The sequence below is a fragment of the Leuresthes tenuis genome, unplaced genomic scaffold (assembly GCF_036924035.1).
Source record: "Leuresthes tenuis unplaced genomic scaffold, fLeuTen1.0.hap1 SCAF_4, whole genome shotgun sequence".
In the NCBI taxonomy this organism is placed as follows: Eukaryota; Metazoa; Chordata; class Actinopteri; order Atheriniformes; family Atherinopsidae; genus Leuresthes; species Leuresthes tenuis.
The window spans coordinates 22,813,770-22,837,342 of NW_027325358.1; the positions used below are offsets into that span (position 1 = coordinate 22,813,770).

The window sequence follows — 23,573 nt, forward strand, 5'->3', positions numbered from 1 at the left end:
AAAAAAACAAGTTGAGTTTCAATGTTCAATGTTGGCCAACACCGGATAGAGTTACTTCAAATTAAAAGCTTGACCCCGTTGTCGTTTGACATTTTTTATATAATCTAATTGGTACCATTTGCCACTGTTACCATGGGGTTTGCAATCAGTGACTCGTTACATCCAAAAGCAACCAGAATGTCCGTGTGAATGTCTATAATCTGAGAAGCGTCATGCCAAATGGTTTTAAATAATTTACTATTGCCAGTTCACCACTTGGTGTCACTCATTTCATAAACCACTGATTTGTGCCAGCAGAAGTTACGGTTTGATATAAATTTCCACGGAGATAAGTGTTGGGGTATTTTAGTCCTGACATGAATAGAACTGAACCATTTTTTTCTACCTCTCTCTCTCTCTCTCTCTCTCTCTCTCTCTCCATACATGTTGCTTTTGTTTTGTAATCGCAGTGTATATGAACTTTGAAGATTTTTGGACAAACGCATTGAGTAGATTAAACTCACGAAAAAGCTGTCTTTTGGAATTATACTTTGAAGAAAGCCATATAACCTATCGTCAGACCCTCATGGGGCTGACAGTGAAGAAAGTGAAGTCAGTAGGGTGCTGTTTGTTTCCAACTCCCGCCATGAATTTGGAGCTGTGTGCTCCTGTCAGACCGAGGGGGGCGCTCTGCACCCAGCTTTCACACAGACAGCATTGACTGAACGGACACAGAGCTTTGTGCCGAAAACTAAGCTCAACCTGAGTCAGACTAATGAATTAAAACGGCCCATTTGAGAGGTAATACTAGTGAGGACGCGCTTGGCAAATATCCTGGCTTTTAGGTCGTAGCGGTTTACTTGGAAATATATTCATTTTGCATTTGTTGGTGTGTTCAAAATCATCCGTGGGGCAAGTTGTTGGTGAGAGAGGAGGGCTCAGGGCGACGATAGCAGCTCTGCCTCGCCTGTAAACTAGCGGCAGTACGGAGAGATGCTTGGAAGTTGGAAAAAAGACCGTAACAAGTAAATTAGCTTATTTTTTCAACTTCTTAAAGTAGTTGCATCAGTTGGAAATCACAGGAACTGACCACGAGAATGGCTATTTTAAGCAAAGATGATAGGATACTTCACTTCCTCTGTGATTGTCTATAGACGGAGATGTGATGGGTACCTGGACAGTTTGCGGCCTAGGCTAGCAAAGTGGGCTAACCATGTAGCGCGGCTAACATGTATTAGCCACTTTCTGCTAACACTACTTCCTTCCCGCAAAATGCTAACCAATGTTGTTTCCAATACAGCTAGCAAGCTAGCTAATTTGATAACCTGTATGACAGTAGATATACACCGGCTGCCCTCGTGTTGGTCGTAAAGTGTTTTTCCAACAACATTGATGTTCAAGTGGGCATAATGTTATCGCGGTGGTAGTTAAACTCGTTTCTGTATCCAGTCGTTGTTTTGTGAAGAATTTTCGGAAAATGCACAACTGATGTTTAGCTGAGGTAATTTAGCATGCAAGCTAATAAGATGCACGGTGCTGGTTCAGTGATGGCTTTCTCAGTGAGAAGTGCACTGGACTAAAATGTCGTTTAGTGTACGAGAATCATTTTAATAATTTCGTCGAGCAAAAGTGATGTTTGACACTGGGGAATGACGCTTAAAGACAGGTTTTGGTAAGTGCGGTAGCATGGTTGTGTTGAACTTTTGTTTTCTGACCCATAGAGGCCAGTAGAAGACCGTGTGGACTATACATCAACTAGCATGGAGTTCCCGCAACAGCAGAAACCGGCGGGGGATGGAAAGATCATTTACCCTCCCGGAGTCAAAGAGATTACTGACAAAATCACCAATGATGAGGTGGTCAAACGACTGAAGGTACGACCATCACGTTTTTTGTCCACCACCTCAAATAAATAACAACAACAAAAAGCAGTTATTTCTTATTTTAAAGTATCCAGTCTCTGGCACCACACCTAACCCTCCAAACTTTGTAAACCTGCACATCAAGTTATCAGTGGCACTCTTTTGGCTGGCTGTTTTCCAATTCTGTGTATTTAGTCAGTGACCAATATTCAACCTTTGTTGAATATAGAGTATTATTGCAATGTCAAGTTCAAGCTGTGACTTCCACAATACAAAATAAATATTGTTAATTGGGCACTAGGTTTTCAAGTTCTTCATCCTTACATTACAGATCAAAGTAATTTTTTACTGGTAGGGAACAAAACAGGTTTAGGGAAGATTTAGGAAGGCAGCTGCACCAATGAAACTGATAATAAGCTGGTTCTGCTGACTTAGTGGGTGAAACTTGTAAGGCGGTATAAGTGAAACTTGAGGTGTCATGCAGTAGCTTGCCTGGTCCAACACTCGCTAAACATTTGATATTAAATTTGGGATGTTTGCCAAGTTGTAAAGTTTTGAATGATGCTTAACAGTGAAATACTCTCCGTTGAACAACAGTTTGATGACATAGTATCGAATTTTTTTTTCTGCACTTGTTGTGTTGCTGCATTTACATTGGGAACATGTGTTATTTACTGCTACAATATACTTAACTGAATTGCCTTCGTTTTCTTTTTACCTGCCCCAACAGGTTTTTTTTTTTTTTTTTTTTTTGGTTGTTTTAACTGCTATGGGGTAGATGTCTTTACACTTAAGCTGGAATTTGTCTTGTCGTCAGTTATGGTGGTAATGTCGTTAAATTTGGAGTTAAAGTGCAGCCACCTGGTGAATCATCAGTCCAACTCCTATGGCTCTGCTATGGTCCAACAGACCCTGAGCCATAAATGATTGCTAAATTCTCCATTTTGTTGACCATAGACATAATGTGTCTGTCTATCATTTAATGCTGGTCAGAAAGTTTGCAGTTGGTTTATTGGGTTTCTTTGCTAATGGCATTTAAAAGTTGTGGCTGGGGGATTGTGTTTAGTTTTGGTTTGTTATTCCTTTGCATCTAATATTGATGACAGAATGAAAAATGGACACATTTTTCAAATGCAATTCCAGTTAACGTTTTACTCGTAAATGACGTGATGTGTGACTTCTCATTTGTGTCACGAGTTCAGTCTGTTTTTCAGAATTGTTACTCGCTGATTATTGCAAGGATATCAGTTATACCAGCCTCAACACTAGTGTTAAACCTCTTTCCAGCTTACCCTGGTGTTGTCTTTGCCTCTATGATACTTAAAGTTAGAGGTGTGCAAATTCCTAGATGCTAACGTGCATCTTGATGCAGAGGTGAGCGATTCTGCATCAAGCGAGAATTTGTTGCCCTCAAATTAATGTGGTGAAATGTCGACAGATGGTGATATAATGGCCTCAGCGATACAGTAATGTAATGGTGTCTTATTTTCAATGTCTGTAAAACACGAAAGAAGCAGCATCAGCATAAGAAGAACAAACAAGTAGCTCCAGGGTTGTGCTAACACTACTGTGATGTGTTGGATTGAAGATGAAGCTGAGCAGCAAGTGGTTATCAAACATTTGATAACCACTTGGCTCTCTTTGGTCGAACTGGAAAGCAGAAACTAGGTGAAATAAACGCGGTGTGTAAAATCCGCCTCGTAAAAATGAATTATTTTATTTACACAACTAATACCACTAAAACCACATACGCTGTTTTTTGCCCTGACGAAACGTCTATCAACTCAACGAACAAAGCCAGCCTCGAAGAACACAACCAGCCAAACTATTTAGTCAAGAATACACAAGGCACCGTGAAACTCTGCTCCAACTCTGAGAGAGGGAAGAGAATCACCAGATCTGTGGAAGCTTTTATGGATGGGGATCTATAGACATATTTTGTCATGGCCAGTTATTAAAGTTCTTGTAGCCAAAGTATGAGCAATCTATTCCCGACAGAGACCGTTCTACTTGCACTCTGCAGCTAAGTGAAGGTCCAGATAAAGGACTGAATGTGTAAAGCCAGTCAGATCGTCCTTGTATGAGATCCTTGGACTTCAGAGGCAACTGACTCATATGTAACAGACGGCATGCACTGTTCTGAGTTGGGTCACGCAGACACTGTGCAGATTGTTATATTTATAAGAGTTAGCTTTTTAATTTAGACTTAATTAAAAAAGAGAATAAGCGCTGATTTGACTGCTTACATTTATTCTTCTTATGAATGAAAAAGATTTATTAGTGTCCAAATTGACAACTGGGTTTGCAGGGATCCTGTAGCTCTTCTGTCACATTCGATTTTTGACTGCACTGATGCTAGCATGGCTGGCACTGTTTACAATATAACACAGAAAGCTTAGCGTAAACAGCCATGGCCTTGGCCAAGAGTGTGCTGAAGGGCATCATGGGGAACGTCCAAGTTGGATCATTTTCTGATGTGGAAAATGGATAATTTTGATGTGTGTGTGTTACATTAATGGCATGTTATGTAGCCTCTGTAATCATTTAGCAGTTAGTAGATTATTTTGGATCAGCACACCATATTGGTTCCACACCATGTGGCATTAATGTGTACTCATTGATATTTCTCTGTGCATTATGAATGAAGTCATGACCTGTGCGTTGTTGTTACTGAATCACTGTGGTGCGGTGCTCTTGTTGTGTGTTGTTTTACTTTAAACACTGCAGAGGATGCACTGTTTGCAATCTAAGAACCGCAACTGACAGCATATGCAAACGTTTTGCTTTCTTACATCCAGCTGTATGTTCTGACCTTTCACTCTTGGAATAATTTCCAAAAGGGAACCGGATTGCACGATCCTTTCCCGATCAAACAGAGCTCAGATTAAAGTGCACTAGGTGATTTGTCAAAGCTCTTTCTGGTGCCAGTGAAATCCGTCTAAAAAGAGAATTTGTAACATGAAATATTGATCAGTAAAAACGCCAGTTATGGTCTCTGGTTGATTCTTTTTACAATATCCAGTAAAGGTTGTTTTAGCTTTGAAAGTAACTTAACAGGATGTCTGGCTGTATTACCTGCCAAGTGCCATAAATTATATGGACCCCTGAAGTTTATGGGATAGATGAGGCTTACGAGGGGCAGGTGAATCGGGCAGTTTTGCAATTGTTTCGTAACATGGAACAGAGAAGGCGACTGAGGGGGACAAAAACGCGGAAGGGTTACTACTAAGCTAATGCTACCCAGCCAGCTATCTGCAAGTATCAGGCTGATGCCTTATCAACACACAGCACAGGAGAACATGAAGGGAGGCTTTCAGTCTGTCATATCTACTCAGTCATCAGAAATTCAGATGCCTCTATGTAGTTGAAGCATCTTGTGCTGAAAGTTGATGTGTAGCTATTTTTTTTTAACGTTAGTTTTTTATCAATATACCTAAAATTGAAGCCTTTGTCTGTGACCTGGGTCTTTGACCACTTTAGTTCATTTTTATTGCACACATTGACCAGCAAGAAATTAGTTCTTCAGTCTTGATAAATGTCCATTTAACTTAGTTTTAGGCGCAGCACAAAGTTGAATTTCTTTTTCATCTTCTGGGCCAAATGAGACTAAACTGCATTTAGAAGCTTTTGAACTGAAGCCTTTGCTTCCCATTTGGCCAGATATCATTATGTCCAACTGCTCTCTTCTGCTGCTTTTCTGACTAACACAAAGGTCTGTTTGTGAGCTTGATGTGAGGTTTTGTGGCACAAATATTAGTTGCCGTGAAAACACAAAAAACTAGAAGGACGTTAAAGAATTTTGTGCGGCTCTCTGCTGACAAACAGCCATGATGTGTGTCGACGGTGTCCTTGAGTTTGTAAAAAATAAAAAATATTTAAAAAGTGATGTTTTTAGTTTTATCCCATCCACTTTGCATTGGGGACACTCAGTGGGTTTACATGATGAGATTAACTCGATTATAGCTATATTTGGGTTATGCTCCTTATCTGAGTAAGGGTAATTATCATTTGTTACATGGTGGTGAATGAATCGAATCACTGGCACAAAGCATGCAATACCACAGTAGATAAGAGGCGCTGAACCCATTTCAACTATCGCTAATAGAGCCACTTCAAGTCTTCACCACCAACAACAACAAAACTAAGGCATTCGAGAAAGATGGCAACGAAGAGCATGATGAAACTACGTCCCTCTACATTTGAGATGAGCTGGTTATGGCACAAACACGATGCACAGCGGCGCATTCTCCATCGCATTGTTTGTTTCTTTCTGACTGCAGTGGCAACAACAGTAATATCATCTCCTTCGACTTCTGGGTGACGATCGCGGGAAAAAGTCACGACCAGAACGCTCGATCCACTCTCTCCAGGCACGTTAAGTGGGCAGTCGGATCGAGTTATCCCAGGGTCTTAATTCGATCGCAAGTAACCCGATCCGATTCGATTTATTGTCGAATTAAGCTTGTAATTTAGCCATTAATCCGATCCGATTGCCCGCATGTAACCGCACTGGCTAATGAATACAGCTATGGCAGTTAAAACTGCCGTTCTGTGAAGACGAAGCAGTCTGTGTTATCCAGTCTTTTGCCATTGACAGTTGTCGTGCGTTCCCTCATGGCTCTTTCCGTCATGTCTGAATGAAGCCAGGAGCAACATTAATGCAAAGCGACTCCTATCTGAATGAGTGATTAAGCTATTAGTGTTACATGTGTCTGAAAGGGCTTAAATGGGACTGGGAGAAATCAACTGTGAAACACGAGATGTTAATGTCTCCTCTGTCTGAACAGATCTCGGGTCCGTTTGCATGAATTAACGAATCCTTGAGCACAATCGTGAAGTTAAGCGATAAGGATTTGTAGTTGTGTGGAAGAAGGTACATCTTCTTTTATTTCCAAGGTTTGTCATATCGAGACGAGGGCAGGGATTCAGTTATGCTTCAGAGTGCTGCATTTTATTTATTTATTTATTTAGATTTATTTATGTTTCTGTTGGTTTTTTTACTCACTGCGTGACTTCTGGCCACCTCTTGCAAAGTATTTCTAACACTTGCTTTCAAGTTTCTTTTGTTAATAAGACAAAGAGGAGAAGTGGCCTGGAAGGTTAAGAAGAAAAATGTGTCTGTAGCAGCATGCTTTTAGTACATTGACACGTCCTACTGCTTTTATGTGCATTGAGCAATGTCGTCGCTCATTGATCGCTCTTGTTGGATCACATGAGAAGCTATCTGCAAATCTGTGATAAAGTGCACACAGTTTTGGTGACACGACATTCTAAAGCAAAATGGCACGCACACGTTGGAGCTGTGCCGCCTGCTTCCTTAAATGATTCTGTGAGTGTGGGGATCTTTCTCCTGTAGCTCAGGAGGAAGAGCAGTCGCCCACCAATCGGAAGGTCGGTGGTTCGACTCTGGCTTCCCCAGGATACATGTCGAAGCGTCCTTGGGCAAGACACTGAACCCCACGTTGCTCCCCCAGTGTATCATTGGGGGTATGAATGTGTGTGAATGCTTAGAAAGCACGTAGTTCTATCCTAAGACGTGCTGTATGAATGTGTGTGAGTGGGGTGAATGCGGCATGTAGTGAAGCGCTTTGAGTGGTCAGCTAGACTAGAAAAGCGCTATACAAGTACAAGTCCATTTACCATTTACCATTTGGGATGGGACGGTGTATCTCGGCTCTAAAAGTCCCCGGTGTTTGTTTGTTTGAATGACGCTTTGAAGCATCGCTGTTCCTCTGGTTCCTCACAGCAACTAAAAATCAGTTGTCTTTCATCCTTTCACAGCTGGAACTGTGTGGCGTGCTTTATCGTGTTTGTTGTGTTTCCAAAATATTTCAGTTCAACTTTGCAGAAGCTGAAGCACTTCCACGCGTTTAACTCTCAACGCCAAAAGTTTCAGGCTGAGCCACCACGTGCGCTGCCATGACTGCGGTCCGGTGCCATTTTTTCAAGTTCCTCCTTTTTTCTTTTTTTTTTTTTTTTTTTTTTTTTTTTTTTGTTGTTTCAACATTCTTCATTAAAAAAAGAATAGTATTTGTTTTTCTTACACTCGTCATTCGATTTGGAATATTTCGCATCTGCATCTAATATTTTATTGTTCTTACCTTTTTTTTTTTGTCCCCTCACCCTTAACGACGACACAGTAAATAATCATCTAGTTCTTATCAGCTGTGGGTTCATTTTATTAAAGCATTTTTGCTGATTTGTGCTGTCAGACTGCAGCGGTGGCTTTTTAAAAAGGAAAAAAAAACTAAATGTGTCACTTATATTTTCTAACTGAAATTGTAATTTGGGCCACAAACCCAACAGTAAATGTAGGTTACAGAGATGCTCAGGCACTCAGCTCAAGAGGCCCACACACTAGTCTCTGTATTGAGAGCTTTCCTCAGCTAAGAGCTGGGGTGAGTGTGTGTGTGTGTGTGTGCATGATTGTGTGTAGGAGTGAGATGAGCTGTTGGCCCCATCCCCCACCCATGCTGGCTGCCTGACTGTTGGAAAAGCTTTACAGCTACACTTCAGCTCGCTCTCTCTCTCTCACACACACACACACACACACACACACAGAGGAAGTGGCAGCTTAAAGCACCATCTTCTAGTGCATATCCACCAAAACTGATGCATTTGATAAGACTCATCTGTGCTTGTTTTTAGCTGAAAAGCAAATGATCATAAAAAAAAGTTCAGAAAAAGGTGAACAGTTTCTGTTGTTGTAACTTCCGGTGCTAGTTGTTTGTTCTCTGATTGGGAAAGACAATCTGGACTTATCAAATTTGTTTTAGTTGTTATTGGTAAAAGTCCTTTTTGTGTAGCTTCTTATTGGAATTTATAAACTATACGACACCGACTAACAGATGTGACCGACTGCGAGTCCCAAGTGAACCGTTCTCGTCACATTACCGTCAAAAATAAATACCCGTTTCGTCAAGAATTATAATTGTAAAGTCCCAACTCGGTGCATGTTAAGCTCAACCTTGTGGGGGTAAACTGTACTGAGATAGTTTCTTTGTTGTTGTTGCTCACCGTTTTACAGCTATTCTAGTTTTTTATCTTGATTTTTCTAAACAAACGCACGGTGACAAATCTTGCGACTTTTGGACAAACCTTCGCTGCTGTCCGTTTTACGTCGGCATGGTTACCGTCTCTGATGTGCGCTTTAATTTTTGTTAGAAACTCTTGGTTTGAAGGTGGCGACATTTGAGTCCCTTTTTCAAACTGTCTGATAACGGAAACGCAAAACTGCGCCGACGAGAACGACTTTGAAGGGAACCCAGCTCATTAGAATGCAGTGCACTTGTGACGAGGAGAGAAACCGACAGACGTAACCACCGTTGTCGCTGTATTTAACAGATGGTGGTGAAGACCTACATGGACATGGATCAGGACTCTGAAGAGGAGAAGCAGCAGTATCTCGGCCTGGCACTCCACCTTGCCTCAGAATTCTTCCTTAGGAACCCCAATAAAGACGTACGGCTACTGGTGGCCTGCTGTCTAGCCGACATCTTCAGGATCTACGCTCCTGAGGCCCCTTACACTTCCCATGACAAACTCAAGGTGAGGACGTGACCCTTGACTTTGCTCTATCCTAAAGGGGATTGTGTTCAGAAGTAGTTTTAACAGCAACCATCCCATTTCTTTTCTGCTATCTGCAATCACATACTGAAAATGACTTTTTTTTTTTCCCCCCTCCAGGATATCTTCTTGTTCATCACCAGACAGTTAAAGGGACTAGAAGACACCAAGAGCCCTCAGTTCAACCGATACTTCTACCTTCTGGAGGTGAGGGCTTTACCTAAGGAAGAGCTCATCGTGTTTAGAGATCAAGCAGTTGGATAACAAATCAATTAGTTACTTTTCTAAGCAATATCGTTTGAAAAATGTCTTCATATTCTCAGGTTCCAGCTTCCTAAACGGTAGTGACTGCTGCATTCTTTTTAATATTTCATGTAAAGTAAATATCTAAGATATTTCTGACTTTTATACAGACGCAGAGGGAAAAAAAAAAAGAACAAGCTTACCAAGTCAGGAGCAGTTTCGTGTTACTTTTTAACGCAGTTTATTAAAGAAAGCAGATCGGTGTAACTATCATAAAAATGTGCTTTATGGAGTGCGATGTCACGATTGAACTGATTGTTAAACGTGAGGATTTCTTGTGTGTTTTCCTAAGAACCTCGCTTGGGTGAAGTCGTACAATATCTGCTTTGAACTGGAGGACTGCAACGAAATCTTCATCCAACTCTTCAAAACACTCTTCTCTGTCATCAAGTAAGGCCTTTGTTGCTCACCTGATTATAAAGCACACCCTCAGTTATGGGGTCCATTTCTGTACTTAACCCAGACATAAGGCGCATCTGATTATAAGGCGTACGTATCACCTAATGTTCTCTGATTGGTTTATGGCTGCCAGCACATGAAGTGCAGTATTACGTCCCTGTGTCAGCGGGAAATGGTCCGACGGTCAAGGACAACATCATTGGTGGTTTTTACACTTATAAACTTATTAACTGCATCACCCATTTGAGACTGAAGAACAGGCACTCACTGGGACACGGGCAAAAGCATTAATGATGACACGATTCAATCGCTAAGTACGAGCTCCATACAATCTTCGCCTCATTCAGAGTGAATGGCTGGGATCCGCCTAACCCTGGATTCACACCGAACGCAAAGCGAGCGACGGAAGTGGCCTGTTGCCATTAATTTCCAATGTATGAGAGCGAAGTGAACGTGGAGGTGAGCGGCGCCAAGGGAGAGCGCTGAGTGATGCGGAGGGGGCTTAATACCCTGATGAATGAACGGTATACGTGACAGATTTTGGAATCCGGTGCATCGGATTATATGGCGCACGGCCGATTTTTGTTAAAATGTAAGGCTTTTAGGTGCACCTTATGGTGCAGACAATACGGTAGTTGAATCTCTTCCATCCTGGATGTTTCTCTGAACTGTAAACCCGCAGAGTCCCGGCCATTAAAGCATTTGAATATGCATGTGTGGTTCATTCTAACACTGTAGTCAGTGAGGTTATAAAACTGCGTCACTTTCATATGTTATTGGTGATTATATATATTTCTTTGCTGTTGTAACAACACTTGATGATACCATGTCAGAGTCTCTGTCTTCCTTTGTCCTCAGTAACAGCCATAACCAGAAGGTTCAAATGCACATGATGGACCTGATGAGTTCTATCATCATGGAGGGAGACGGAGTCACACAAGAGCTGCTGGACACAATCCTAATTAACCTCATTCCTGCACACAAAGTAAGACTCTAAAAATCTTCTTATTAGAACAACATTGCTGCCATCGTGCTGACCAGAAGCTCTGAGATCCGGTCCTCCTCTCAGGGTTTTTTTATTTTTAAATTTCTGCACATGAGCTGACTGATTGGTGTTTAACTTTCTTTGGAACAGAATCTGAACAAGCAAGCGTACGATCTTGCAAAGACTCTGCTGAAGAGGACCGTCCAGACCATTGAGACGTGCATTGCAAACGTGAGGACCTTCTTCTATGTTTTAGTTCTCCACATGCTGGTTGTTCTCTCTCACTGAGTTTCTTCTTTTTGGCTTTTTTTTTCCCCTCCCACTTCCTGCCTTTCCATCAGTAGAAGTTGATGTATCGCTTATCTTCATCAGTAACTCTTAAAGTCATCGTTTACCTGTTTTTTTTCTTCTTTCTACAGTTCTTCAATCAGGTTTTAGTAATGGGAAAGTCCTCAGTCAGTGACCTTTCAGAGCACGTCTTTGACCTCATCCAGGAACTGTTTGCCATCGACCCCTTGCTGCTTACCTCTGTCATGCCGCAGCTGGAGTTCAAACTTAAGGTTAAAGCAACACACAATAACAACAATAATACACACTTCAGACATAACCAAACATCAGCCTTTCTCTGAAAAGTTGAGTCCTTTTTATATTGTTTTTTTTCCTCCAGGGTAATATTGATGTTTGATAGATGTTTTTTTTCAAATATGGGTTGAATTTTCGGTAAATCTGTTCTATGGTCAACATCACACCAAGCAGAGGATTTATTTAGTTTTGCCCGGTAGTAACACTGGAGGGTTCAAAAACACTGCGGTCGTGAAGCCTTCACAGGCCCTTTTGAACAGTGCGCTTTCACACAATTGCTCAATTACAATGAAGATATGAACAAACGGTTTCCAGGACAGAAGCTGAAGCTGAGCTCAAACCTTCCTGCTGGTCCTCGCGCACTTAAAGTTGATGCTGACTTGTGTGTAATCGGACCCATCGAGGGAGGGGGGATTATCATGAAGTTTTAATCCTCTTTAGCTCCAACGAGAAAAAAAGTCTAAAGTTGAGCTCTGCTGGCGCGCGAGAGACTAGAATTACTAGCATCACCTCAACCACTGAAGTGAAGTCGCTGCCTAACTTTTCTCACAGGGAAGCGATCAAGACTCGACACAACTCCCTGAATGTGGGATTTTTTTGTTGGTTTGTTTGTTTTACAATCATTTGCTTTACAGGGAGAGAATCCCACATCATGTACTCAAGACTGCTGCACCCTCCTGTGTCCTTTTATGGTCACAGACGTGCTCCATGGCCTCCTGTCATTAGATGGTAAAGCAGTGTCGGCACCTGGATAGCGAGAAGCATTTAAGTCATTCTGGTGTCGAGATCAGTGACGATGCCCACATTAACCCAACCAACAGACAAACGCATCTTGCACGCTCTGCCCTTTTCTGGACTGGGGGTCGAGGTGTGGTGCATTGCTGTCAAACTCCATGTGCACTTTCCACAAGACTGAGAATTGGTCAGACCTTTTTGGATGTGCATCATGTGGAAATGAGATGAAGAGAATGTGGGGGGAAAAAAATGTAAACATGTTAACGTGTCTGCTTCTGTTTGCAGAGCAACGACGGTGAGGAGCGGCTAGCTGTTGTACGGTTGCTTGCGAAGTTATTTGGGGCCAAAGACTCTGAGCTGGCCTCGCAGAACAGACCACTGTGGCAGTGCTTTTTAGGACGGTGAGTCACTTCAACACTGTAAGGCGCAACTAATGTATTATGCCCAGCCATTCTGAGCAGTTTTTGTGAAATCTCCCCATTGTCAATGGTCCAAATGAAGCTTTTGGCTCATTTACTAATGGCAGGTAAATTTACTAGTATTGTTTCATTGTAATTCCAATATATTTACAGGATAAAGTTTTGCTTACAGGGGAAGTGCTTGTGCAGATGAATATTTATCCTCCGCGTCCTTTCTAATGGCGTTTTCATCACATGTAACCAATGTTTTTCCAGGTTCAACGACATCCACGTACCAGTCAGGCTAGAGTGCGTAAAGTTTGCCAGCCACTGCCTCATGAACCACCCGGACCTGGCAAGAGACCTGACAGGTGTGTATCTGCGGTCGGTCTGGGTTGCAGGCCGCAGTCCTCCAGCTGACTCCGTTCTTTCGCACACTGCTCCAACACAAACGTGGTCAATCTCTTTCTCTCCTTGCATTCAGAATATTTGAAGGTGCGTTCCCACGACCCAGAGGAAGCCATCCGTCATGACGTCATCGTCACCATCATCAACGCTGGGAAGAAAGACCTGAACTTGGTCAACGACCAGCTGTTGGGCTTTGTACGGGAAAGGACCCTGGACAAGAGGGTGAGACGTATATCATTTTCTTCTGATAGTCTTAGACCTTGAAGACATGTAAACATAAGATTTCTTGCAATTTCTCATAAAGCTTTCATTTACTTACTTATAAAACAAGGAAAGGAAATTAGCTTCCTCTCAAATCTGTTTTCCTCTCCTTCTGCCTCCTTTTGCAGTGGCGTGTGCGTAAAGAGGCCATGATGGGCCTGGCTCAGCTCTTTAAGAAGTACTGTCTGCACCATGAGGCTGGAAAGGAGTCGGCCCTGAAGATCAGCTGGATCAAAGACAAGCTGCTGCACATCTACTATCAGAACAGCATTGATGACAAGTGAGTTCAGGGACTGTTCATATGTCTGTCCTGATCATTGATGTAGTTTTTGACTGGTATGTCAGGTGTTGTTTTTCAGTGTTGAATTGGCTGAGGGCAGTTTTAATTGGGTTCCTGTTAAAGTTAGTGAACTTTGCCAGGGGTTAGCAGTGAGCGGGTGAATGAGAACGTTAGTGAGGTTGGTCTTCTGGTCACTCACGGAAACTTTCTTCTTCCAGGTTGTTAGTAGAGAAGATTTTTGCCCAGTTCATGGTCCCTCACAATCTTGACACAGAGGAGAAGATGAAATGTTTGTACTACCTTTACGCCTGCCTGGACACGAATGCCGTCAAGTTAGTAAATCTGAAACATTCACCCTTATTTTAAGGGTCAGCAGAGCGGGATACACTCCCGATTCTGTTTCGACCCACAACTTGAACATGCACAACACGGTAATATGGCAACAAGTGTTTTATAAAGGCAGTATATTGATTTTCTGCTGTGTTTTTTCTTGAATTAATCTTTGATTTTAGGGCCCTGAATGAGATGTGGAAGTGTCAGAACATGCTCAGAGGTCTTGTTAAAGAGCTGCTTGATCTCCACAAGCTGCCAGTGGTGTGTAGAGACTCACTAATTATGCTTTTCTTCTAAACATGTACAGAATTAAGGGTCTAAATACATCTGCAATGTGTTTTTCTCTATCTCCTGGTAGTCCGAGCCCAATAACACGGCGATGTTTGGGAAGCTTATGAGTATTGCCAGTAAGTTGGAAACAAACACAAAGAAACACTCTGTATTATATCATAATTTGTGTTCCAACTGTTATTAAGGCTCATCCTGCGTAAAAGTGTTTTCTTCCTACTCTTTTAATTGATTGTCATGGAGTCGTGGTTAGAGTTGAGTCTCTTTTTCAAACAATCGTCCACGGTGTCGTGTTCCTCTTCTGACACTGCTGTGTTTTCAGAGAACCTACCAGATGCTGGAAAAGCCCAAGACTTCATGAAGAAATTCAATCAGGTTCTCGGTGAGGACGAGAAGCTCAGAGTCCAGCTGGAGATGCTCATCAGTCCAACCTGCTCCTGCAAACAGGCTGAGATCTGTGTGGTGAGGCGGCGCTAACTCACCGTACTTAGTTTCAGATTTGTTTGTCCACACACCTCTTTGTCTTTAACTTCACACACAGCTCTTAATGCCACTCTTGATACTTTGGCTACAGACGAGACTCTTTTAAAGTGAAATATTTGGGTGGCTTTTAGCAGTCCTGAGCTGGTGACCAAAGCAGAGAAAAGATTGTGTGTGTGGGTGGAATAGAAAAAAAACAAAAAACTTTCAAATGAGTCGCACATGTTTGTTCGAGATAAAATAACACAAGGCTAAGTGTAAATATGCATGCAGACGTAGAAGCACAAAATGGGTAAATGTTTGTGTTAATTATGTACTGTTTGTACTTTGCACAGAGGGAGATCACTCGAAAGTTAACATTCCCGAAACAGCCAACCAACCCCTTCCTGGAGATGGTGAAGTTCCTGCTGGAACGGATTGCCCCTGTTCACATCGACTCTGAGGCTATAAGGTCAGATAAATGCCCCAAAAAAACGTATTCAAGTCTATACTTGAATTCTCGTAAAAAGTTGACCAGATGATGTTTCTGATTTTATTGAAAGGATTCATATGGGTTTTGAAATAATGTCCCATAAGACGAGAATGAGTTTTAAGGCAGAGCACGATAACAGAAGCAGTCATATGACAGAGCAACAGGGTGTTTTCTACTTTCTCAGTCAGTGCTTCATGTGCAGTCTGTGTCATTGTGTAACACTGTACCATAAACAGGCTTTACCTCATTCAGTGAGACACCTAGTGGTGATGAGGTGTAACTGCACGCCTCACTCTTAGCTCAGGTTTAACCCTTTCTGCTTTGTGGAAAAACACCACTGGAACACACACTAAATGGGTTATGCAGTGTGATACTTTGTCCAAAAGATTTTTTTCTATATCTATGGGTGCTTCAGGCTGGCAGAAAATGTAAAGGAGGCATTTTTGCTTCACAAAAGGATGGTATTATTTGAGCTTTTATGTTCTGCTTTAGTGCTCTGGTAAAGCTGCTGAACAAGTCCATTGAAGGCACAGCTGATGATGATGAGGAAGGTGTTACCCCTGACACGGCTATCCGCTCGGGCCTGGAGCTGCTCAAGGTATGGGCTTTCAAGTAAAAGACATATAGTGTGGAATGCTAATGTGTGGAATCTGTAGCGCACTGAACTGAAAAGTCTTTTTAAGACTGGATTGTACCTGGTGGATAATTGAGGTGCTCAACGAGCAAATTGATGCCAGAAAATGAATAAGTTCCTCTCTGTTTGTAGGTCCTTTCATTCACACACCCCACAGCCTTCCACTCGGCCGAGACCTACGAGTCTCTGCTCCAGTGTTTGAAGATGGAGGACGACAAAGTGGCAGAGGCGGCCATCCAGATTTTCAGAAACACCGGGCAGAAGATTGAGACAGAGCTACAGCAGATAAGATCGTAAGTGATGGGTGACCGACAGAAGCACCGGTTTTCTGATGCATATGTAGTCAGCATTTTACAAGCCACATTTTAATCCTTTCCCGTTGTGCGTTCTTCAGGACACTGATTCCCATCCTGCATCAGAAAGCCAAGCGGGGCACTCCTCATCAGGCCAAGCAGGCTGTCCACTGTATTCACGCCATCTTCAACAACAAGGAAGTGCAGCTGGCACAGATTTTTGAGGTGAGAAACCATTTCTTCTTTGTGTTACTGTATTAAAGTTTGATTGTGATTTAATTTGCATCAGTTTGCACTTGAACACGGTTTTGCGTGGATGCACATGATGTTTCTTCTGTCATCTGCAGCCTCTGTCGCGTAGTCTCAACGCAGATGTCCCCGAGCAGCTCATCACTCCGCTTGTGTCCTTGGGACATATATCCATGCTCGCTCCAGATCAGTTTGCCTCCCCGATGAAATCCATAGTGGCTAATTTCATTGTGAAAGACTTGCTCATGAATGACAGGGTGCGTGGAGCAGATATACCTATAGATATATATATTTATTATATAATGACACTGTTTTTTATTTTTAAAGGCTCATTGAATAAACTTGTACCTGTGCAGCCAAGTCACAAGTGCATGTGGAGTTATTGTTGAAATAGAGTGTATATGCAAAGGAAAGTGCAAAAATGTGACTTGCATGTGATTTGTTTCATCAGTCTGTGGGGAACAAAAACGGGAAGCTGTGGACCACCGATGAGGAAGTCTCACCAGAGGTTCTAGCAAAGGTAGGAAGCACACTGATTGGCAAAATTTATGTTGCCTCTCGTACAATCTGAGTACGTTTCTTATTTTTATGTTAGTTGCAGTATTCTATGTTTATATGGCAGAGATTCTTATTTCCATTGAATATATGTTGGGAACGAAAACAAATGGATTTTGTGAAGGAATCGAGCACAGAAGCTGTCCATTTTTGCCCCCCAGGTTCAGGCCATCAAGCTATTGGTTCGCTGGTTACTAGGAATGAAGAACAACCAGTCTAAGTCTGCAAACTCCACGCTACGCCTGCTGTCAGCCATGCTGGTCAGCGAGGGAGACCTCACAGAGCAGAAGAAGATCAGGTGCGTCACACAGATGGTCTCTGTGCTGAGCCAGAGCTCAGAGTTATTTTTCACTCAGAAACACGGAGCTTTAAGGATAATAGTAAGCTAACAACTTGACAGTTGGAATTTTATTTGAACTGACTAATTTATTGTGATTTTGCCTGTTTTTGTTCTTTCTTTCTTCTCACAGTAAATCAGACATGTCTCGTTTGAGGCTGGCTGCAGGTGGAGCCATTATGAAGTTGGCGCAGGAGCCGTGTTACCACGACATCATCACACCGGAGCAGTTTCAGCTCTGTGGCCTCGTGATCAATGTCAGTCTCACCGTTCTGTCATATTTTATCATAGATCTATGAAGGTTTCATGAGATTTATTTGTAGAATTACATGTCCCTCTGAAAAGCGAGTGGTTATAGCAGAAATGTTGGATGAACTTCGACTTTGTGGCTTTAGTGTAGCATTGTGCATGCTGGGCTAGAGCTGTAATTAATGTTATTAGTTCCACTCGTGTTTTTTTCTTACTGACGGTTCCAATAACGTGCTGAACTATTTTACACAATGAGAACAAATGACACTGTAGAGATTGTACGGAAAAAGAGAAATTCCTGTTCACTTTTCATTATTTTAGTGGCATGAATTTGCTTCTTTGATCCTTGACTAACTGTGGTCGCTCCTTCACACACAGGACGAGTGCTACCAGGTCCGGCAGATCTTTGCACAGAAGCTGCACTTGGCTCTCGTCAAACTGATGCTGCCCCTGGAGTACCTGGCCGTTTTCGCTCTGTGCGCCAAGGACCCGGTGAAGGAGCGCCGCGCCCACGCCCGACAGTGCCTGCTCAAAAACATCTCCGTCCGCAGGGAGTACATCAAACAGAATCCCCTCGCTCAGGGTCAGTTTTCAGCTTCAAAACTCTTTCATGGTCAAAGTTCCATTGCTAGCTTTTATTGTTCCCATTTTAAAGATCCTCACTGTTCAACAGTTCAGACAATAGAGGATCTTCAGCTCAGAAGTTACAACTATTGCTAGCAAGCTGTTGTTCTGGATACAGTCTATGCTCTGGAATGACTTTAAAACTGGCACAAGAAACCCAAAAAAACTGAAGTCAGTTGATTTGAAATTGACAGTTTAGCTATGTTGAGTTGGTGACCTGTATGCTAAAAAAGGTTATCTTTTTTTAATTTAATTTTTTATCACTGGTGAATCTATTTTCTGTTTCGGTCTGTGTTTGAAGTCACAGAAAACAGATTTGGGAGAGCTCGAGGGTTACACGCAGATTAACAAGATAAACAGCCTTTCTTATTAATTCAGACGTCATTCTGAGAAAAGGTGTGATTAAACCTCAGTGACGAGTGGAGGACAAAACAACCACATAAACAAAAGTGCCATGGAGATGTCAAGGGAACCAGAAAAATTGCCGTTTTTCATCGCTAGACTCATGTCTAGTGCTGCCTGGCTTTAGAAAAGTCAGACTGATATGTTGTCAGACACCTTTAGCTCGGAGTACAGCACACACATTGTTTCGATGTGATAATATCACAACATCTGTCTGTCCATGGTGGCGTGTTTTTTGTTTGTTTTATTTTTCCCCTACACATGTCCAAGCGCATCCCAAAGATTCTCTGTGGGGTTGAGGTCTGAACTATGTGGAGGTCGATCCATGTGTGAAATCAACATTTTGTGCTCCTTGAACCACTTTTTCACAGTTTGAGCCTGATGGATCCTCTTACTGTGTGAAAAACCCGGGCATTCAGTATATTCTGGCAGCTGACCTCAGTTTTTAGGAACATAACTGTGCTGAATCTACACCTGACCGACTGTAGCAACCACATTGTTCCGTCCTCTTTTTTTATTTATTTATTTATTTTTAATCAGCCCTGTCTGGACACATACTTTAAAATGCCTTATTTTCTCTGTCCACAGAAAAACTCGTCTCTCTCCTTCCTGAGTACGTCGTACCCTATATGATCCACCTGCTAGCCCACGATCCAGACTTCACAAAACCACACGAATACGAACAGCTGAAAGACATCAAAGAGTGAGTGTGTTTGCTTTTGTATCCAATGCTCAAAAAATACACCTCAGTGATGCTGACAAGTGGCATAAATTGTATTGTGTATGTGTGTGTACTTTTATTTCTAGGTGCCTGTGGTTCATGTTAGAAGTGCTGATGACCAAGAATGAGAACAACAGTCACGCCTTTCTTAGGAAGATGGTTGAGAACATTAAACAAACCAAGGATGCTCAGTGCCCCGATGATGCGAAGGCCAATGAGGTACACACCGGAAACGGTTAAAAAAACACTGGGCTGAATCGGTGTGGTAGTTTCTAAACAGAACCACATGTGTGGTGTTTGGAGTTTTACTTTTGTCTGTAGCCAGAGCTCCTCCAGAGGAGTTGACCCAAATCTAAAGGATTTGTCACAATGGGGACAGACTGTGGTGTAGATGGTAGTGATTTCATATTCGTTGGAATGGTTTACTGATTAAAAACAAATGTGTATATATATATATTGTAACAGTTCATCTGTTGTTGTTTTGGTTACAGAAACTGTATATCGTGTGTGACGTTGCCCTGTTTGTGATCGCCAACAAAAGCACTGCGTGTCACCTGGACAGTCCAAAAGAGCCTGTCCTACCCTCCAAGTTCTTTCTCATACAAGACAAGGCAATATATATGCACACACACACACACACACACACACACACACACACACACACAACACAACACACTGTGGAGTCACATCTTAAACACAAGTACTTGTTTTCTTCTCAGCTGAAGACGGAACACGTCCTTTTGAAATAACAAAAACTCTTCATCAAAATGATTTTGTTCAGAAACAGAAAAATATGCATCGTTAAAGGTCAAAAGCATGAAATGTGTGGTTAATATTTTTGAATTTACAGATGGTGCTAAACACGTATATTTTTTTTCTTGTTATTTTCTTCAATCAGGACTTCAAAAATGATAAAGAGTACCTGATGACAGAGATGCGACAAATGCTCCTCACTGGGAAGGTGAGGACACAGCGCCGATAACCAGTGAATGCATCATAATCCATATTATGGAATATAAGATACGGCAGCCATAATTTTGCATTTGTTTGGAAATTGGAGTATGTTAAAAGCTAAAAAATGTCTTCTTATTCAGGAAAATGGATTTCAGATAAATGCTGTGTTGACATGAGAGTTATAAAACATAATAGAATGCTGTATGAAACCTGATCATCCATTTCTCTTAAATGCACTAAATGTATTTATTACACATTAATTCCCTCACTTTTACTGCGCAGCCTAAGCCCGCTCCAGTGTTGGCAGCTGTCAACAAACCTCTGACAGTACCAGGGCGGAGGGTCTTCCCTAAGACCACGACAGCATCAGACACGACCAGTAATACCAGCAGCAACTCCTCTCCGCTGAGCTCAACAATCAACAAGAACAGGTGGAATACCCGCACACAATGCTCAGCCTTTATACGATCAGAGGAGAGTCAATGTTTCATCCGTGCTGTCAATTTTATTTTTGTTTTCGGTAACGACAGCGCAACCACCGAGTCATCAGAGAGCCGGGCGCAGGAAAACAACGAGAACCCTGTCATCAAGAATGACGAGGGGAAGAAGGTGAGCTCACACGGGGGGGGGGGGGACACGCCTCTCCACTTGAGGCGCGCCTCTTTTTAATCGGCTTTTCTCGACGTCTTTCAGGATGAGCCCAGTCAGAAAGCAGCTCCTGAAACCAGGACAGAAGCGTCGCCTGTCAAGCGGCGCGGACGCCCTCCGAAAACAGCCGCAGTGGCCCCTGCGGCGGCTGAAAAAGAGGGAACGGCAGCAGCAGCTGTGGGGGGTGGAGCTGGCAGAGGCAGGAAGAGAGCAGCTGACACCAACCAGTCTGCAGAGTCAATCAACATTAAGATGTCAAAACAGCAGCAGCAGCAGCAGAATGACGAAGGGACAAAGAGACAGATTGACTTGCAAAGGTAGGAGTGGAAAATAAGCCAGTTGGGAGGTTCACATCTTAGTAACTTAACCTTTTAGTCCCAATGTGGGCATCGGGTTTCAGAATCTTGTGTCAGCAGGTTGCCATTTGTGAGCAAATAAAAAAAGAAGTGAGAAAAAGTGAGCCTGGAAAGGAAACGGGGACAGTTGCCCTCCTCCTGGGCACTGAGGGTGACACTGAGATAGAGCTGGAGTCCAGCCCAGAGAGAGACAGATGCCTCCTCAGCGGGGACAGGCCAGCTTTGCAGCCTGGTCTTATTTTTTACTTCCTCACATAGCCGAGGAGAAACGGAGTCTACAGGAAGGGGAGAATTTTCTACTGGCAGGCAGGGAGAGGGATTATTTGGAGAGAAGTCAGGTGGGCAGGTAGAGAGTTGGTTTAATCAATGCAAGCTGATTCTAAACCTCATGAGCAACTGCAGAGTCACACCAGACAGTCCAGGTTTCATCTGTGATCTTAAACATGTGCTCTATCTCGTCCTGGTTGATGAGCTCAGCTTTTGGTGCTGAAGAAATAAAAAGCCAAGCTTACTTTTTATCACAGCTGCGTGAATAATCAACGCAGCTAAATGCCTGTGGAATCAGATTACTGACTGACATAAACCACTTGGCAGTGAAAGTCTCAATGATGTCATCTTTTTGAGGTTTCGGTACTATCCACCACTTATTTTGATGAACCCACACCCTCATAATGGCATATTGGTGGAGGCAGACGTATCTTATTTTTTATTTTGCAGGGTTTCCAAGGCTTTGGTTAAAGTCTATCTGCTTTTTTTCCAGCTTCAGTTGTGTAGAGTCTCCACTCTGACTTTGAAAACTAAATGTTCATAAGTGTGCTTACACATTTTGAGAGTTGGTAATGCTCATTTTCACAAAACCTTTTTTTTTTTTTTTTGCATCTGTGGTTACCTTTCGTGAAAAAGCACTCTCAACTCAAAAGTTTCACTTTTAGGATGTAATAAAAGAATCATCTGGTCCTTATTGTCTTAAAAAGAGGTGAATGCAACCTCAGATGAACAACAACTCACTACAAGTTGTGTCATTAATACTTTCACAAAAACTAATCCAAAAATGAGGAGCAGTGTGTGAACAACTAAGTATTTTTTTCACAACTACATCTAACTCATAGGTCAGTGTTCAGGAGCCTGCCGCTTAAGCTTTTAATGTGAACTGAAATGAAGCCTTTTGTCTGCTTTGAAAAGCGTGTGTGTGGTTCTGAGCGGGAACCGCAGAAGCGGCATTATGTAAGCGAGTGTCGACGATCGTGGGCCGACGCTGATGTTGAATTTTTGCTGTTTTTCAGGTAAAGAGGAGAGCGTTGAAGATGAAATCATGACTGTAGAGAATGGGCCAGCCTTTTCCTCGTTACCTACCCAGCCCCCTACGTACAGGCTCCTCTGACTATTAAAGCTTTCCTGGAGACAATATGGACCTTTCTTAAAAACAAACACTGAATAAACAAACACACGCACGTACACACTGACTTCCTAGAGGGTTTAAAACACCTTGTAGTCATGAATTGAAGCTCGCTGTATGTAGGTCTTACAAAGAAACAAGATATTTTTTGTTTTTTTTCCTTTGTGTTTGTTGCTCTTTGCTTCTTTTGTGGAGCCATTTTTAAGAAAAGAGAAGAAAAAAAAGTACAGGATGGACATTTTACATACATTTTAATCTGGTTCTGATTGTTGCTTATTAAATTCCCTGGGATATATCCCACCCTGTTGACTCCTGACCTCTTCCTCCTTGTGTCTGTCCCACGGTACTTTTGATTTCCTGCTTCAACCTGTTATAGTTTGTAAATATGAATGTGCAAAGTTTCCCGTTTCAGCCTTTTTTTTTTTAAATCTCAAAGAGAGTCGATCGTTCGCAGCTAATCTCAAGAAAACACGGGAACATGGATGCTTTTGACAGATTTTTTTTTATGAACTTTGTTACATTTCGGTGCTTGGTTCCAGCATCGCAACTTCTTAACTGCCACACGGCGCTTCCTACGGCCTTTTGGTTCATTTCCAGTGTTCGAATTGGACAAACTGAATACTGCTCCGCGCTCTGTTTGCTGCCCCGTCCATTCAGTTGGTGCGGGCTCCTCAAACTGAGCTTTATTTCCTTTTCTTTTAAAACAGCATTAGTATTCCACTTTGTAATGCATAAATGATATATTACTATACGTAAGTATGTTGAGGGTTTCTTTTGTCATCTTTTTCAATTAAATTTTTTTCGTACTTTGTCACTTTTCTGTT

The 23,573-nt window shown here is 42.3% G+C and overlaps 1 protein-coding gene across 3 annotated transcripts; it reads left to right on the forward strand.

Annotated features, from left to right (window-relative positions):
* Positions 1-665: 665 nt before the first annotated feature.
* On the forward strand, positions 666-23,058 carry pds5a (PDS5 cohesin associated factor A). Of its 3 annotated transcripts, none has more exons than XM_072383255.1 (33): positions 666-780; positions 1,701-1,853; positions 9,186-9,389; positions 9,528-9,614; positions 10,003-10,100; positions 10,968-11,094; positions 11,245-11,325; positions 11,514-11,654; positions 12,697-12,812; positions 13,086-13,180; positions 13,294-13,439; positions 13,607-13,758; positions 13,977-14,090; positions 14,271-14,352; positions 14,450-14,498; positions 14,702-14,841; positions 15,195-15,310; positions 15,824-15,929; positions 16,098-16,258; positions 16,360-16,483; positions 16,606-16,764; positions 16,959-17,027; positions 17,224-17,360; positions 17,533-17,656; positions 18,027-18,231; positions 19,263-19,377; positions 19,482-19,614; positions 19,887-20,006; positions 20,294-20,356; positions 20,632-20,780; positions 20,880-20,958; positions 21,043-21,314; positions 22,637-23,058. In XM_072383255.1, exons 2-33 carry the CDS (start codon positions 1,740-1,742, stop codon positions 22,638-22,640), a joined length of 3,882 nt encoding a protein of 1,293 aa, XP_072239356.1. In that variant the 5' UTR covers positions 666-780; positions 1,701-1,739; the 3' UTR covers positions 22,641-23,058. The 3 variants fall into 3 exon arrangements, with proteins under 3 accessions (XP_072239356.1, XP_072239357.1, XP_072239358.1); XM_072383256.1 differs by lacking the exon at positions 666-780 and adding an exon at positions 877-1,004; XM_072383257.1 differs by lacking the exon at positions 666-780 and adding an exon at positions 1,298-1,480.
* Positions 23,059-23,573: the final 515 nt, after the last annotated feature.